At 38.7% G+C, this 16,308-nt stretch overlaps 1 protein-coding gene and 1 long non-coding RNA gene across 2 annotated transcripts in view; one reads left to right on the top strand and one right to left on the bottom strand.

The window, feature by feature from the left end:
• LOC145715509 (uncharacterized) overlaps nt 1-4,281 on the bottom strand; it is a 464,377-nt gene extending 460,096 nt beyond the window's left edge. The window contains exon 1 of the long non-coding RNA XR_014137733.1: nt 4,047-4,281. This is a non-coding gene — a long non-coding RNA (uncharacterized LOC145715509). The remainder of the gene's footprint in view (nt 1-4,046) is intronic.
• NUP43 (nucleoporin 43) lies at nt 199-14,755 on the top strand. Its single transcript, XM_060616888.3, has 8 exons — nt 199-391; nt 709-831; nt 1,670-1,747; nt 4,414-4,594; nt 7,349-7,484; nt 8,959-9,110; nt 11,355-11,477; nt 11,979-14,755. The coding sequence occupies exons 1-8, from the start codon at nt 272-274 to the stop codon at nt 12,206-12,208; spliced, it is 1,143 nt and encodes a 380-aa protein (XP_060472871.1). The 5' UTR covers nt 199-271; the 3' UTR covers nt 12,209-14,755.
• Nucleotides 14,756-16,308: the final 1,553 nt, after the last annotated feature.

Raw genomic sequence — 16,308 nt, 5'->3', positions numbered from 1 at the left:
TTTGCTTTATATTGCAGTTATTGCACAAGTGCACTGTTTTAGTGTTCCTATACTGACTGGACTCTGTTCAGAGCCATATTGGTGAGGAAGGGCGCCCCAATTTCCTTCCACTTTGGGTTTGGTGGTTACCACACTCCCATGGAAGAGAATTGGCTCTCCGCAGCCACCGTCCGTTTGGTAACGTCCGATCCAATCAGGACTCCGCGGGAAGGGGCGGGACTGAGAGGCGCGCGCGGTGCTTCTTGCTGTATCTGCAGCGGTTGCTTTTGGCATGGAGGAGATTTATGCTAAGTTTGTGTCTCAGAAAATCAGCAAAACCCGGTGGCGACCGGTACCTCCGGGGAGCCTGCAGACCGCCGAGACCTTCGCTACGGGCTCTTGGGACAATGAGGTACCTCCATTCCCGGGCAGGAAGTTCCTCCCTCCGCCGTCTCTCCTGGAACCGCGCCGTCCGCGTTGAGCGCGCGAACTCTCGGCTTCTAGCTTCTCTCTCCTTCTCCCTCCTCCGAGTTCGTGTCTGAGGCTCGGTTGTCGGGTACCTCAGCCATCGATGGTGTGCTTGAGCCTCGAATCTCTTGTGCTTTGAAGTATCACCTTACCATTTGTCTGAGATGCTTTTAAAGCAAGGTTGCTTGAAAGCAATACAAATTTTAATTTTCGAGAGTTTGACGTTTATTTCATCTCAAGGGAAAACTTTATGCTTTACAGGAAAATTATGTTTCGCTGTGGTCTATTGGAGATTTTGGGAACGTTGACTCTGATGGAGGATTTGAAGGAGAACATCAGTTATTGTGTGATATCAAACACCACGGTGATGTCATGGATTTACAAGTAAGTCTTTGTAATATCGAAAAGCTAACTTTTAAAAAACTGAGAGTAATTAGATATCTAAAGGACCTTAAAGTTTGTCTAGTTTCATTCCGGCTTTACAGGAAACTGAGTTCTCTATAGGTTATGATTTGCCAACATTGTATAGCCACTTAATAGCAGAATCAGAACTGGGGAAGGGGGTGCAGATTTCATCTCAGTTTTCGTTTTAATCTTGATTTGTTTAATTAGTTGTCCATCTATTTGCCAAACGTTATTTTGGGAACTTTACATAAGTGTAATGTAATTTTCATCACATGTTTGTGAATCAAGTGTTCTTTGTCACTAAGTGACAAATACTGTGCAAGGCACTTTGTATGGTTTTGCTTTTTGAATTCTTATCACAACCCCCTAAGTGGAGATTACTTCTTCCATTTTAAAGGTGTACCAAGGCTTAGAGAACTTAACTTGGCCAATGTCTCAAAGCCAGTAAAGTAGAGGGAATGGAATTAGTAAGTTTTCAAATCCTGATCTGTAGGACTTCAAACTCCCTGCATTTTCTTCTATAGAAAGCTACCTGACTCTGAGAATGATTATTGTCTAAACCTGTCTGGTAACAGTCCAAAATTAAATCAGTTATAGGCAAAGGAGTTTAGGGGGAAAAATTGTTATTTATTGTTCATGAAAATCCTCTTGTTTGAATAGTGGTTTTTACTTTCAGACCCATCATCACATTTTATTTGTTTAGCATTTATAGGCTCATTGCGTTTTAAAATTGTTATGCTAGTAATTGGGTTAACCAAATGGGCTTCCTCCTTATCAATATTTCTGAATCTATAACAAGCAGGAATTTTCTATTTAGTTTTTTGACCAGGAAAGAATTGTAGCTGCTTCATCAACAGGATGTGTAACAGTTTTCCTTCACCATCCTAATAACCAGGTAAAGAATTTTTGCTTGAAAACTGAATTTGTATTTTAATTATTTTTAGAAGGGCCTAAACAGGACTGTATTTAATAATGACACAAATAAGTTTCATACTCCCAAAATATGGAGTGGGGAGGTATCATATTACCTATGTTTTAGTAGGCTAAGTCTAGAACCAGGTTTGCGTCAGCCTTTACTGAAATTGGTTATCTTTAAATTCTGTTAGTCCTGACCTATCAGTATATTATTCTGGCAAGTAATTTTCCTATAATTTTCTCTTTTAAGTTGCTATTCTGATCTGTCAAAGAAAGAAAGAGCACCTTCTAGCTCAGGTATCATGAGAACAGGAACAGCTACTTTGCTTCTGTGAATAGAACCTTGGTTTTAATTGGAGAGGGTAGACTATAGGAAGACTTGACATTTTTTTCAATGCCTTGTATATTAAAAGTCTGAATACTGACCTTCAGAGCATAATGGTAGGGCAGTCCTTTAAAATAGTCCCATGTGGGGGCACCTGGGTGGCTCAGTTGGTTAAGCATCCGACTCTTGGTTTCATCTCAGATCATGATCTCATGGTTTGTGGATTTGAGGCCTGCATTGAGCTCTTCATTGACAGCGTGGAGCCTGCTTGGGATCCTCCCTCTCTCTGTCTCTCTCTCTCTCTCTCTCTCTGTCTCTCTCTGTCTCTCTCCTCTCTCTCTCTCGTTCTCTCTCTCTCTGTCTCTGTCTCCTCCCCTCCCTCCCCCCTCCCCCTCTGCCCTCCCTCACTTGCTCTTCTGTCTCTCTCTAAAAATAAATAAACTTTTTTTTTTTTTTTTTTTTAATTTTTTTTTTCAACTTTTTTTATTTATTTTTGGGACAGAGAGAGACAGAGCATGAACGGGGGAGGGGCAGAGAGAGAGGGAGACACAGAATCGGAAACAGGCTACAGGCTCCGAGCCATCGGCCCAGAGCCTGACGCGGGGCTCGAACTCACGGACCGCGAGATCGTGACCTGGCTGAAGTCGGAGGCTTAACCGACTGCGCCACCCAGGCGCCCCTAAATAAACTTTTAAATAAATACATAAATAAGATAAAATAGCCCCATATCTAGTAATGGTTTTAAGTTGCTGGAAAAGAGTGTTTGTTTAGATTTTCAGGTTAATAAAGGTCATTTTCCAAATAAACACGCTTAGTAAATATAAGACCCAGATCTTTTTAAGTAGTTTTCTTAATGAGGCCACTTAGAAAATGCTATAGAGGTTTATTTCTCAGATGTTGGCTAATTCCCTTAAGAATTTAGAGTTGCTTTTGAGCACATAACTCTCTGGGGTGTCTGTCTGACTCAGTACAGCATGTGACTCTTGACCTTGGGAGTGTAGGTTCAAGCCCCACATTAGGTATAGAGATTACTTTAAAAAAATAAAATCTTTAAAAAAAAAATGACATAACTAAAACCATATTTAATTTGAGATATTTGAGATACAGTAAAACTGGTTTGGGAGTGTAATTCGTTTTGGAAACATAGTTGTAGTTCAAAGCACTTGTGTATCAAAGCAGATTTCCCCATAAGAAATAATGGAAACTGAGATGATTCATTCCACAACCCAAAAATACATAAAAATGATTACAATACTGTAATATAATACAAAATAATAAAATTAATACAAAATATAAAGAAAAATAAATGAACCTGCACTTACCTTTGAAAACCTTTGTGGCTGGTGTGAGGGAGACAAGAGAGAGGAGCGTTATTGTGTAGGATAACTTTCACTTTCACTAACAGAATCACTGCTATCTGTTGGCTCAATGAAATCTTTTTCTTTTTGTGCAACTTTAACAAGAAACCTATTCAATGATGTAGAATGAAGCAAAGCATTCCTAAGCTTACTCTTGTATGAAAAAGTAAAGGACTGTCCATAGATGCTTTGAAGTGACAAAAGATACCCTAGTGCCAGTTTGTGGGCACCTTCCAGCATTCTGAAAAATCACTGATTTTCTGCCAAACACCATGGCCTGAAACCAAGCATTTGAGCACGGAAGACAATCACCCACAATCCTGCCCCTCAGGCACGCGTGCAAGAGAGAAGAACCGTTGGCTTAGTTGTGATCATGGGACGTTTGGCGTCCTGTATTACTCGTATTGCAAGACAACACTCGTTTATCAAGTTAAAATTTATTAGAAATGTTTGTCATGTGGAACACTCACAGAACGCAGAGCAAGTTACTACTTACCCAAGGTTCTGTATTATTGAGTAGCATTCTTTTTTAATCTAACCCAGTGTATACAGAGCTTTGATGAAAGTAATTTCTAAGCTTTAGTACTCAGAAATACAAAGGAAAATGGGGCGCCTGGGTGGCGCAGTCGGTTAAGCGTCTGACTTCAGCCAGGTCACGATCTCGCGGTCCGTGAGTTCGAGCCCCGCGTCAGGCTCTGGGCTGATGGCTCGGAGCCTGGTGCCTGTTTCCGATTCTGTGTCTCCCTCTCTCTCTGCCCCTCCCCCGTTCATGCTCTGTCTCTCTCTGTCCCAAAAATTAAAAAAAAAAAAAAAAAAAAAAAGAAATACAAAGGAAAAAGGAGAAAGTTACTCTTTTTTCTAGAAGGGTGTGAGACAGAATTTTAAAATAGTCTTTATTAAGGGGAAAGTGCTAGTTTTTAGGGCTTTGCTTTGATTAATCGTATTCCCACTTCTGACACCTAGACTCTGTCAGTCAGCCAGCAGTGGACCACAGCTCACTACCACACAGGTCCGGGCAGTCCTTCCCGTAGCAGTGCGCCATGCACGGGTGTTGTGTGCGACAACCCGGAAATTGTCACAGTTGGAGAAGATGGTCGAATAAATCTCTTCAGAGCTGATCACAAGGAGGCTGTAAGAACCATAGGTAAGAAAAATCCTATTTTGGGGCGCCTGGGTGGCTCAGTCAGTTAAGTGTCTGACTTCAGCTCAGGTCATGATCTCACAGTTTGTGAGTTGCCCTGTGTCGGGCTCTGTGCTGACAGCTCAGAGCCTGGAGCCTGCTTTGGATTCTGCGTTTCTGCCTCTCTTTACCCCTCTCATGCTCATGCTCTGTCTCTCCCTGTCTCTCAATAATAAATAAACTTTTAAGTTTTTAATAAGTTATTAACATATATTTTAATATATTAATTGTTAATTATAGCATATTAAGCAACTACCATGTGCTAAGTAAACACAATGCTGTGTTTGAAGGATGTAAAAATGTACAAAGATTTTTTTTTTTTTTTACATTTTGTTAATAACTTATTTGTTTTAATTTATATCCAAGTTAGTTAGCATATAGTGCAACAATGATTTCAGGAGTAGATTCCTTAATGCCCCATACCCGTTTAGCCTATCCACCCTCCCACACCCCTCCAGCAACTCTCTATTTGTTCTATTATATTTAAGAGTCTCTTATGTTTTGTCCCCCTCCCTGTTTTTATATTATTTTTGCTTCCCTTCCCTATGTTCATCTGTTTTGTGTCTTAAAGTCCTCATATGAGTGAAGTCATATTATATTTGTCTTTCTCTAACTAAATTCACTTAGCATTATACTCTCTATTTCCATCCATGTTGTTACAGATGGCAAGATTTCATTCTTTTTGATTGGCGAGTAATACCCCATTGTATATAGGGGCACCTGGGTGGCTCAGTCGGTTAAGCGTCCGACTTCAGCTCAGGTCACGATCTCGCGGTCCGTGGGTTCGAGCCCCGCGCCGGGCTTTGGGCTGATGGCTCAGAGTCTGGAGCCTGCTTCGGATTCTGTGTGTCCCTCTCTCTCTGCCCCTCCCCCGTTCATGCTCTGTCTCTCTCTGTCTCAAAAATAAATGAACGTTAAAAAAAAATTTTTTTTTTTTTTTAAATACTCCATTGTATGTATATACCACATCTTCTTTATCCATTCATCCATAGATGGACATTTGGGCTCTTTCCATACTTTGGCTATTGTTGATAGTGCTGCTATAAACGTTGGGGTGCATGTGCCCCTTTGAAACAGCACACCTGTATCTCTTGGGTAACAAAGTAAGATCTCTTTACAAGATGAAAGGTTGATAAGGCACATATGAAGGAGTGACTACAAAGGAAAAATAAACTTTTGGTTTTTTGTTTGGTTTGGTTTGGTTTGGCTGGAGGGGATTACCAAGTAAAGACTTGAGGAGCAAGTGGCAATTAATTTAAACTAGGTTCTAGGGGCGCCTGGGTGGCTCAGTCGGTTGAGCGTCTGACTTCAGCTCAGGTCACAATCTCGCGGTCCGCGAGTTCGAGCCCCGCGTCGGGCTCTGGGCTGATGGCTCAGAGCCTGGAGCCTGCTTCCGATTCTGTGTCTCCCTCTCTCTCTGCCCCTCCCCCGTTCATGCTGTGTCTCTCTCTGGCTCAAAAATAAATAAACTTAAAAAAAAAAAAATTTCTTTAAACTAGGTTCTAAGCCACAAATATTACTGAAAGATGGCACACCAGACAAAGGGAATAATGTGGGGACAGGATAAGTCCATTGAGAGAATGACAAAAAGTGTAGTTTAGCCCAACTTTAGATACTACTATAGGAGAGGTGACACATGAAAAAATGCTCCACATGACTCATCATCAGGGAAATACAAATCAAAACCACAGCCAGATACCACCTCACACCTGAATTCACAAGAAACGTGAATTGGGACCGGGTTGTGTAGTCTAATGTGCAGCTGCAGAGGTTACATTTTGTTAGGTGGACACCTAGAGAGCCATTGAAACTTTTTGAGCAAGGGGATGTTATCCTCCCTGTCATGCTTTAGAAGGATTATTCTAGTACAGTAATTCTCAACTATGCTTCACGTAGACTTGCCTGATGAGAGTTTCTACAACCCACCGCCCGAGACCTGAATCAGAACTTCCGTGGACTGAGCCCATGAATCAGTTGTGTTGTTTATTATTCTTTTGAGTTCTGAGGTATACTTATTTAACTGTTAAGGACGATTGCCTGGAGTTTGGAGGAGTATCACAAAAGTATATGCTAAATTATGTGATATAAACTTAAACACTCTAGGAAAAGGAAAAGGACCAGTATACCAGTCTGGAAGGACTTCATGGAGCAGAGAGTTGATGAAACAAAAGATGAATTGATTTTTTTTTTTTTTTTAAGATTCTATTTTTAAGTAATCTCTACACCCAGCATGGGGCTTAAACTTATAACCTTGAGATCAAGAGTTGCACGCTCTACCAAGTGAGCCAGCCAGGTGCCCCTAAAGATGAACAGATTTGAGATGAGTCAGCCAGATGACACAAGTTCAGAATGAGCTCTATAGGAAGCCCTGAGGTTTGGAGTTGCTGGCTTAACCACTAGTGGAAGGTATAAAATTGGATAGAGAGGAACTTGAAATCTATCTCAGCAATGGAGGGTAATAATCTAAAGTGGAATAGAGAAATATGTCAAAATTCAGCCCTTTATGCAGAAAACAGATGTTTTATGAGTGATACCATTTTTCTATCAAAGGAGAGTCTATTTTAATGTATATATTACTGTTTCTTTTTACTATAGAAATTAAACTGATTCATTTAAAAGTTCACTTGTAATAGTTCAATTAATAGAAGGAATGTGATTTAAGATTTTCCTGGAAAAAAAGGACTTCTTAACAGGCACTACTGTTTTCTTAATTTGTAGACAACGCAGATAGCAGTACGCTCCATGCTGTAACCTTCCTTCGAACTCCTGAGATTCTTACAGTAAATTCAATTGGGCAGTTAAAAATATGGGATTTCAGAAAACAAGGAAATGAGCCCTCTCAGATACTATCACTGTAAGTTTTCATTTGTAATTTCAGTAGTGTAATACATAGTTAACGTTTGATTGTTTATAGCAACTGACTTTAAATTTTTTTAGTGTTTATTTTTGAGAGAGAGAGAGAGAGAGAGCGAGCGAGCATGAGCCGGGGAGGGGCAGAGAGAGGAAGACACAAAATCCCAAGCAGGCTCCAGGCTCTGAGTTTTCAGCATAGAACCCGACATGGGGTCAGAAATCACACACTGCGAGATCATGTCCTGAGCTGAAGTCGGATGCTTAACTGACTGAGCACCCAGGTGCCCCATAGCAACTGATTTTAAACAATATTGTATTTAATTGCATTTGAAGAGAGAATGATCACTAATTAAATTTGATAAAGCAAGTATAATTTGATGGGCTTGGGATTCCTGTGCTGCATTTAGTAAATATTTTTGTATTGATTCAGAGCCTTTATCTCTTTGAAGTTTGTATCATTTAATGGGGAATTTATTTTTGCTCAACAATTGATGCTACGGATAGTAACTATAAAAAAAAATACAATCCAAGATATTTTTTTCTGAGCCAAAATCCCTTATGTGTGCTATTTTCTCTAAGAATATAGAGTGTGTTGGGGCACCTGGGTGGCTCAGTCAGTTCAGGTCATGATCTTGCAGTTCATGAGTTTGAGCCCCGCATGGGGCTCTCTGCTGACCGCTCAGAGCCTGGAGCCTGTTTCAGATTCTGCCTGTCCCTCTCTCTCTGCCCCTCTCCCACTCATGCTCTGTCTCTCTCTCAAAAATAAATAAACATTAAAAAAAAAAGAATAGTCAAACCATAAGAGACTCTTAGATACAGAGTACAAACTGAGGATTGATGGGGGGCAGGGGGAGAGAGGAAAATGGGTGATGGGCATTGAGGAGGGCACTTGTTGGGATGAGCACTGGGTGTTGTATATAAGCAATGAACCATAGGAATCCACCCCCAAGACCAAGAGCACCCTGTACACACTGTATGTTAGTCAATTTGACAATAAATTATATTTAAAAAATAAATAAATAAAAATAAAATGTCTGAAAAAAATAAAATGCACTTTTCATTTTAAAAAATTAGAAAAGAAGAATATAGAATGTGTCAAACTGAAAAAGTAATTGTATAAACAAAATATTAAATAAGGTAGAAGTAAACACTGTTCTGTTTAGTTGACACATAATGTTTCTAAAATGCCAAGAAATGGAAATATGTTTGCACATCTTACCATCAGATGATCTTGCTCCTTATGTCTCCAAATTGTAGAGAGAATAAATTACTTTGGCCTTTAATTCCCTCCCAGAGTTCTAGTATTTGGAAACATATTTAATGCACTCAATTTTTGGACACAATTTAAGTTCAACCAGTGGCTCAGGCCACAGAGGCCATCATTTAGTTACTAGAGGGAAACATGTTTTCATGGATTGTGCAAAGATAAATTCTACTTGACAGCATGTTTGATGTCATTGTATCTCCCACAAAAGGACTGGTGACCGAGTGCCCTTCCACTGTGTTGATAGACATCCCAACCAGCAGCATGTGGTAGCCACCGGTGGCCAGGATGGAATGCTGAGTATTTGGGATGTTAGACAAGGTACTATGCCTGTGTCTCTGCTGAAAGCTCACGAAGCTGAAAGTAAGTGCTATGGAGATGCACAAGTTTTTGTTGGGTACTAATGTAGGCAGCTTTCTGTAACGATACATATGGATCATTTTACGTTGTAGCTTTTGGCTGCATTGTATAAATGTGTAATAATTAATCACTTTTCATTTGACGTTTAGGTCCTTCAACATATGTTTTCAGTATTCAAAACCACAGTGATTATTCTTACATGTTCATCTTTATGCCCTTATTTTCTTCGGGTAATTCTTTAGAAGTAGAATCAATGACCCATAATGTTTGCATAATTTTAAAGTTGCAATACATGTTATCAAACTGTTATACATAAAGATAATACCAGTTTATATTGCCATACTCATACGGTTTATATTGCCTATGAGAGGATGCCCTTTTCCCATGCAAATGTAGGCCATCATTATTAATATTTGCTAATCTGTGTGTTCTTCAATTTTTTGTTGTACCTGTTTTGTTTTTTAAAAAGCGATAGATAGAGGATCTTGTCTTTTTTTTGTTGTTCATCTTTTGATTTTGGTGGGGAGTTGTTGACTGCATAGAAATTTTTCGTTTTATCACCATCTTTGATATTATGACTGGGTTACAGTTTTAAATTCTGACTTGAGAGGTTTATATTAAGCCCTACTTGAGTAAAAGTACAAAAGAACAAACACACCAATATTGCAACTTCTCAGTTTAAGTATCACATTATTACCTTGGAAAGATAAATGACTTTTAAGTTTATATTCAAGAAGCAAATAAAAGGATAGAATTATTTTGCCTCTTCTAATTATAACCATGCCCAGGAAAAAAAAAAAAAGAAATAAAAAGAAATAGGTTATGTCCTCACAGAATCTGATGTTGACTAAGCCAGTGGTAGTAAAATTACAGACTTTCAGATCTCTTCTTCGAGCCCCTTTTTAACTGCCAGACTGCATTGCTGAGCAATATACAGAAATGTAGTAGATTGTGATGTATTCTTTTTGATTTATCCTGACTCTTGGCTAGAAATGAAATATGATGTTAGTATAGAGGTTTGTTTTCCATTTTGAAAATAAATATTTAGGAATCTAGGTTTGTACATTCTGCTTCTGGCTCTACAGGCTGTTTCGTTTCACTATGTCTTAATGAAACAGTATCAATGTATTTTACATAGGAATTTGCCCAGAACATGCTCTCCTGAAGAAGGTGAGCTTTTTATGTTCTGTGGCATGATGCTTAATTGTGGTAATGGTCAGAATGAGAATTGCCAGGTTGCAAGTATGTGCCTTATAATAACTTTATATGCTATGCCCTGGGCACCTTCTATGCTGTCTCTTTAAGCTTCTAATCCAGAATCACTGAACTCGTGTTCACACTACCTGTTTTATCTGCACACTGCAGATAATTTCCTAAGGCATCCTGGCCAGTCATTGGCTCCCATTTGTCTTTTGACACGGGAAGTTCTCTTAAAGTTTTAGAACTTGAGGGGTCCTAAATCCCAAATTGGCTTCTTAATAGCCCTCCATCTGAAACTGAGTCCAGATTCTGGGAACATTGCTAGGAGCTAGTTGCTATTTCTGTGATATATACCAGAATTATCCGGAATCCTGACATGAAGCAAAGTTGAAATTCATTTGCATATTACTTTTATGGTCTTCTCTCTCAGTCTTTCCAGTAATAGAACCTTCATATGTTAATGACACAAGCATTAAAAATAAGAGAACTTACAATTAAAATACTTTTAGAATTCTCCCATTGTCATAATTTTCTATAAAAAGATGTAATAGGTTGGGGCACCTGGGTGACTCTGTTAAGTGTCCAACTCATGATTTCAGCTCAGGTCATGATCTGGAGGTTTGTGGGATCAAAGACCCACATTGGGCTCTGTGCTGACGGTGAGAAGCCTGCTTGGGATTCTCTCTCTTCCTTGCTCTCTGCCCCTCCCTGAGATGTGTGTGCGTGGGTGCTGTCTCTCTCTCTCTCTCAAGATAAATAAACATTAAAAAAATGTAATAGGTCAAATGGTTAGCCTTTATTTTCATTCATTTGCTGGCCCAATACACAAGTAGATTTACTTGGCGTCTTTATCCTATCTACATGTTGTAGCCATTTGGAGAATTATATTGTGTCTTTTCTTTAATTCTGAAGCCTTTGATTTTTATCACACACTTGGGGGTTGAAGGTATGTGGTGGAGTTAATGGAAGATGATGCATAGAGACTGGGTTTTAAAGTTTGTTCAACCAATCTGCACAGGAATTAGCTTCTTGGTTCTTATCTTTTAGTGTGGGAAGTTCACTTTCACCCATCCAACCCAGATCATCTATTTACTTGTTCTGAGGATGGATCCCTCTGGCATTGGGACGCCTCCACAGATGTACCTGAAAAATCATCACTGTTTAACCAAGGTAAAAGGGTTTAATGAAGATTCTTGTGTGTAATTTTGTTATAGTTTCAAATACCATACTAGAAATTCTCAGATTTTTAACGTTAAAGGATGACAGAATGTTTCCATTCTTCTGCCTCAGGGTAAATTCTAGTATCAGGGCTTGAAATCTGTCAGCTGCTTACTGCTGCTTACTGATGACCACAAATGCCAGAAACTGGCTAACTTCGCACAGCCAGAGGTTTTCATGCTACGTTTCTGAGACTGTCCATTAAATAATCAACAGAAAGACAGTCAAAATCTGCCTTGCCTAACGACTTCAAATCTGATATCCATATTGTCCCATGGAAATGCGAGCAGTTGGTCAAAAATGGTGATGTGTGATAATGGATTTATCACTCTGTTATTCTGAGAATAAAGTTCAAAGCCTAGCCTTTTAACAATATCAGTAGAATTTCAGATGTTTCCTAATACAAAATTGGTCTTGAAAGCTGTTTTCCCCTTCTCTTTTCTTCTCCCACAGGAGGAAGAAGTAGCACTTTTTTGTCTCACAGCATTAGTAACCAGGCTAATGTTCACCAGTCTCTTATAAGCTCCTGGCTCAGCACTGATCCTGCAAAAGACCGTATTGAAATCACAAGCTTGCTTCCCAGCAGGACTTTGTCTGTAAACAGTTTGGATGTTTTAGGTCCTTGTCTTGTTTGTGGAACTGATGCAGAAGCAATTTATGTTACTAGACAACTTTTTTCATGAAAATACTGTAGTTACATGATTTCAGGTAAAGCATATAGTTAGCCTTTTGAATTACCACTTCTATGCATATTTTTATGATTGGAAAATGTGAAATTGGCAGAGGAAGCTTCAGTCACCTATTGTTGATGTTGATGACCAGCGTTGGTTTTTGTCAGTTGAATGTTCCCCTCATAGTCGTAGAGTCTGATAGATGACTGGTGAGAAGAGAATTGGAACATGTAGAAGAATATTAGAGGGATCCTTTTGCTGATGTAGACACTGCCTTCAAACAGGCCGTTCTGGACAGCTCGTGGACCCAGCTCTTCATTTTTGATGTTGTGAGACTTAATATTCTCAAACCACCAACAGGTTCCTGTCCTTTTTATTGACAGTGTGAGGGATATGCCCCTCCCTGGTGGCACTAGCCAATGTTGATGTTTATCCTTTATATTGTAGATATTTTCTTCAGCCCTTCCACATTTTCTTTCCTTAATAAGTTTAATAAACTTCTTCACAAAGAATTGAATAGGACAAAAATGACAATTTTTTTGTAGTGTTCACATTTTTTTAAAGGAAAGTGTTATGACAGGTTAGAGTAGGTTTGAACAGAACTATATCAACTGCTTAGACCCAACTTCATTTTTCTTGAAAAAAGTACATTTTTCCTAAGGACTTTTACTTTTGTTTAGTTTTACAACGTTGTTCAAAATTGCCAAACTGGACATTGTGCAATAAAACAGAATTTGACATTGATAAGTGATCCAACTTCCAAACTGAAATTTGAAGATCACGTGTATAAGACTAGTATGATGATGTGATAAGAGTAAAGATGTCTTTACTCTTTTGATGTCTTTATCCTTATCTACAGTGCTAACGATGACCTAACTTGTAGTGTTTTCTTTTGTTTGTTTTGAGTATAGTTGACAAAATGTTCCATTAGTTTCAGGTTAATGTGTAGTGCCTAAAGACAATTTAGTAATTTTGTCTTTTCAAAGTTTGTTAAATTAAATGTGTTATTGAACATCAAGACCTTAATGACAAATCACTGCTATTAAGCTCTTGGAGCATGTATTCATTTACTTTATTTATAATTCCAGTGGTAGTAATTATGGTAAAGTTTTGTTTTTCTGTCCTAATAAATATTTTCAATTTTTTAATGCCACCTTACCTCAGGGCTTTTGGTTTGGGGTTTTTTGTCAACATTTTTAAATGGAATACATAAATGTAATCCACTTTTTTATATATATTTGTCTCGAAAATATTTGATATAATTAGTAACTTGAATTGCAAAGAATCAGAAGAAAATGTTGCCATAGGAATTTTTAATGTTTATAGTTTTATTTCTGCGACTAATTTTTAAGATTTTCTGTCATTACAGAAGTAATTCATTACAGGAAAAAAAGGCAAAAGAAAATTGTAAGTGCTTATAATGTTAAACAGAGACAATTCATAGTCTTTTCATTCCCTTTTCCACCCATCAATGTGTGTGTAATTTGTTAAAAATGAAATATATCATGTTATATTTATCAAAATACATTCCCCAGCAGTAATCACATGGTTTCCATAATAACAACAGAGCTATTAATTTTCCGTTGACTATTTCCCTTTATGTAAATATCTTGCTGCAGCCCAAATCTCAGTGTCCCTTTCTTTACCCTCCGGGCATTCTCCCATCCAGCAGGCTACCACCTGTGCTCTGAGTGGGCCCTGAGTTGATATCCCTCTTGGAGGACTAGCTCCTGGGCCCACATTTTTCATGCACAGTGAGTGGTAAGCTTGCTGTGCCTTTGCTTTCCTCTGCATTAAAGGCTGCTAAAAAGTTGAAAGGATTCATGTATGTTGCTAGTACCATTCTCTTGTTTCCAGCAGCAATATATGCAATTTCCCTAGATTGTTATAGTAAATAATTGATAGAGGGAGGGAGCCAGATGTGTAGGCTTAGAACACTAGCTTGGGCTGGAAACAAGTTTCAAGGTTGAATCTTTGCTTTGTTTTAAGAGTATTTGTAACCATGAGTAAAAGAAAGTATATTTGAACAGTGATACATTTCCTATCAACTGAGGGGTTCTCAGATTTAATAAGAAACATAAGCTTTATGTAGTATAAATAAAAACCCTAATTTATAAGTTTGTTCATTGTCACTGCCTGTATTCACGAAGCTATCAAATAGTTTCTTTTGAAGGCCGCAGGATCTCAGAGGTGGAAGGTACCTTGGAGAGCATCTCTAACCTAAATTTAACTGTTACTTTCAGAGCATTCGTAACAAATTATCATCCAGCCTGCCCTTGACAATATACTGTGATAAAGTTTCCTATTTCCCAATGCAGTCTCTCCTGCATTGGGACAGCTCTTATTGATGTAGCCTTATGGCAGGGTTTTAGTGTATGGATGGAATAGAAAACAATCCTGTAAAAAAAAAAGGTAAGAGTCATGTTATTGTGGGTTAATGAAACAATCATGTGATCCTACTGTGAGATAGCCAATCACCAATCAACTGACTGAATTTGCATCATGTTGGGGTGCTTTAGTATAAGGTTTCACTAAATAAATTCATTTTCATATATTTAACTGAAACTTGGCTTTCGTTTGTCTTCCTGGGAGCCACAAAAAAATGTAATCTTTCATCAGATATTCAGGTATTCAGAACTACATACCCTAGCTTGTTGGGGTAAACTTTTTTAATCTCTTCAATGGTTTCTAATGGGCAAAGCATTTCTTCCCAGTATTTCTTGTCCTTGGCTAAATCCTAACCCTTCCAAACTCCTTTTTGATGTCATATTCTCAAGAAAGCCTTCCCTGGCCTCAGACAAAAATCATACTCTGCTTTAAGAGCCTGTGCTGTGCTTGCAGCTGTATTAGCAGCCAGTGTCTATTGGACCACATGCTCGAGAACAGGGCATGTTGTATTAACAGCATTTAATACAATGTCTGGTCCATGGCAAACACTGAATCGGTGCAGAGTGAGCTGAACTAACCTCACAATCGTGTTTTCCTTTGGAAAAAATACTTCCATTTGCCAAAGACCATCATTAAAGTGTGACTTGCAAAATGAACACTTTCCCGGGTGGTGTCTGCCTTGCTCAGAGTCTGACAGAAATCTTAACCATCCTGGTTCTTGGTACAATATTCCTTTGTAATGCTGTCTTAGCTTATTTTCACTATTCTGACGTTTGTTCAGTTAGACTGCTGACTAGTTGAACTTAAACCGTTAGCCTTTTTTTTTTTTTTTTTTAATTTTTTTTTTTTTTAACGTTTATTTATTTTTGAGACAGAGAGAGACAGAGCATGAACGGGGGAGGGTCAGAGAGAGGGAGACACAGAATCTGAAACAGGCTCCAGGCTCTGAGCTGTCAGCACAGAGCCCGACGTGGGGCTCGAACTCACGGACCGTGAGATCATGACCTGAGCTGAAGTCGGCCGCTTAACCGACTGAGCTACCCAGGCGCCCCAAACCGTTAGCCTTTTTTACACGTCTATTATACTATGCTTCCCCTATTCTTGAATTAATGTCGATGACTTTGATCCTTACTAGAGGTCAATCCCTGTTCTACAAAGACAAATCTTATTTCCGTAGAGGAAAGAACTAACAATCTCTTTTGAATGTTTTCAGCAGAAGCTGATGATTTCCAGAGTTGCTTGTAATGTCCTACAGTCTCCCCCATTGGTTAGGAGATAGGATAAATGTACTGAAGTGCATAGGCCTACTCCTTGAGTCCTCCCAATTATCAGTGACACGTGAATCATTGGTATTTGGCTACAGTTACTGAAATCTTTATAAGCCAACCTAATTTACTGACATTCAGCCCCATTTATTTATCTTGTTTCACAAAGTTGCTGTGGAGAAACATAGCTATCCCATCAAAAATGTTGCAAAGTTGAAAAATTCCTTTTCCTTTGTAACACTGCTATTTCATAGTATTGTGGAAACATCCTTTTAGTAATCCATTCTAGAATCTTGTCCATGAAGAATACCACGTTCATTAGCGTATAGTTCATATCAAGGCTTCATTTAAGCTTATGGTAACAATATGATACCTAGCCCAGACTAGTTACATGGTCTGAAGCAGTAGCAATGCTCTAGTTTTACAGATAAGAAACCTGGGGATGTCTGAAGCAAGTAT

This window comes from Panthera onca, chromosome B2 (genome assembly GCF_046562875.1).
Source record: "Panthera onca isolate mPanOnc1 chromosome B2, mPanOnc1 haplotype 2, whole genome shotgun sequence".
Taxonomy (NCBI): Eukaryota; Metazoa; Chordata; class Mammalia; order Carnivora; family Felidae; genus Panthera; species Panthera onca.
Note: the sequence above shows the minus strand (reverse complement) of the source record. Positions and strands in the feature narration are given on the sequence as shown.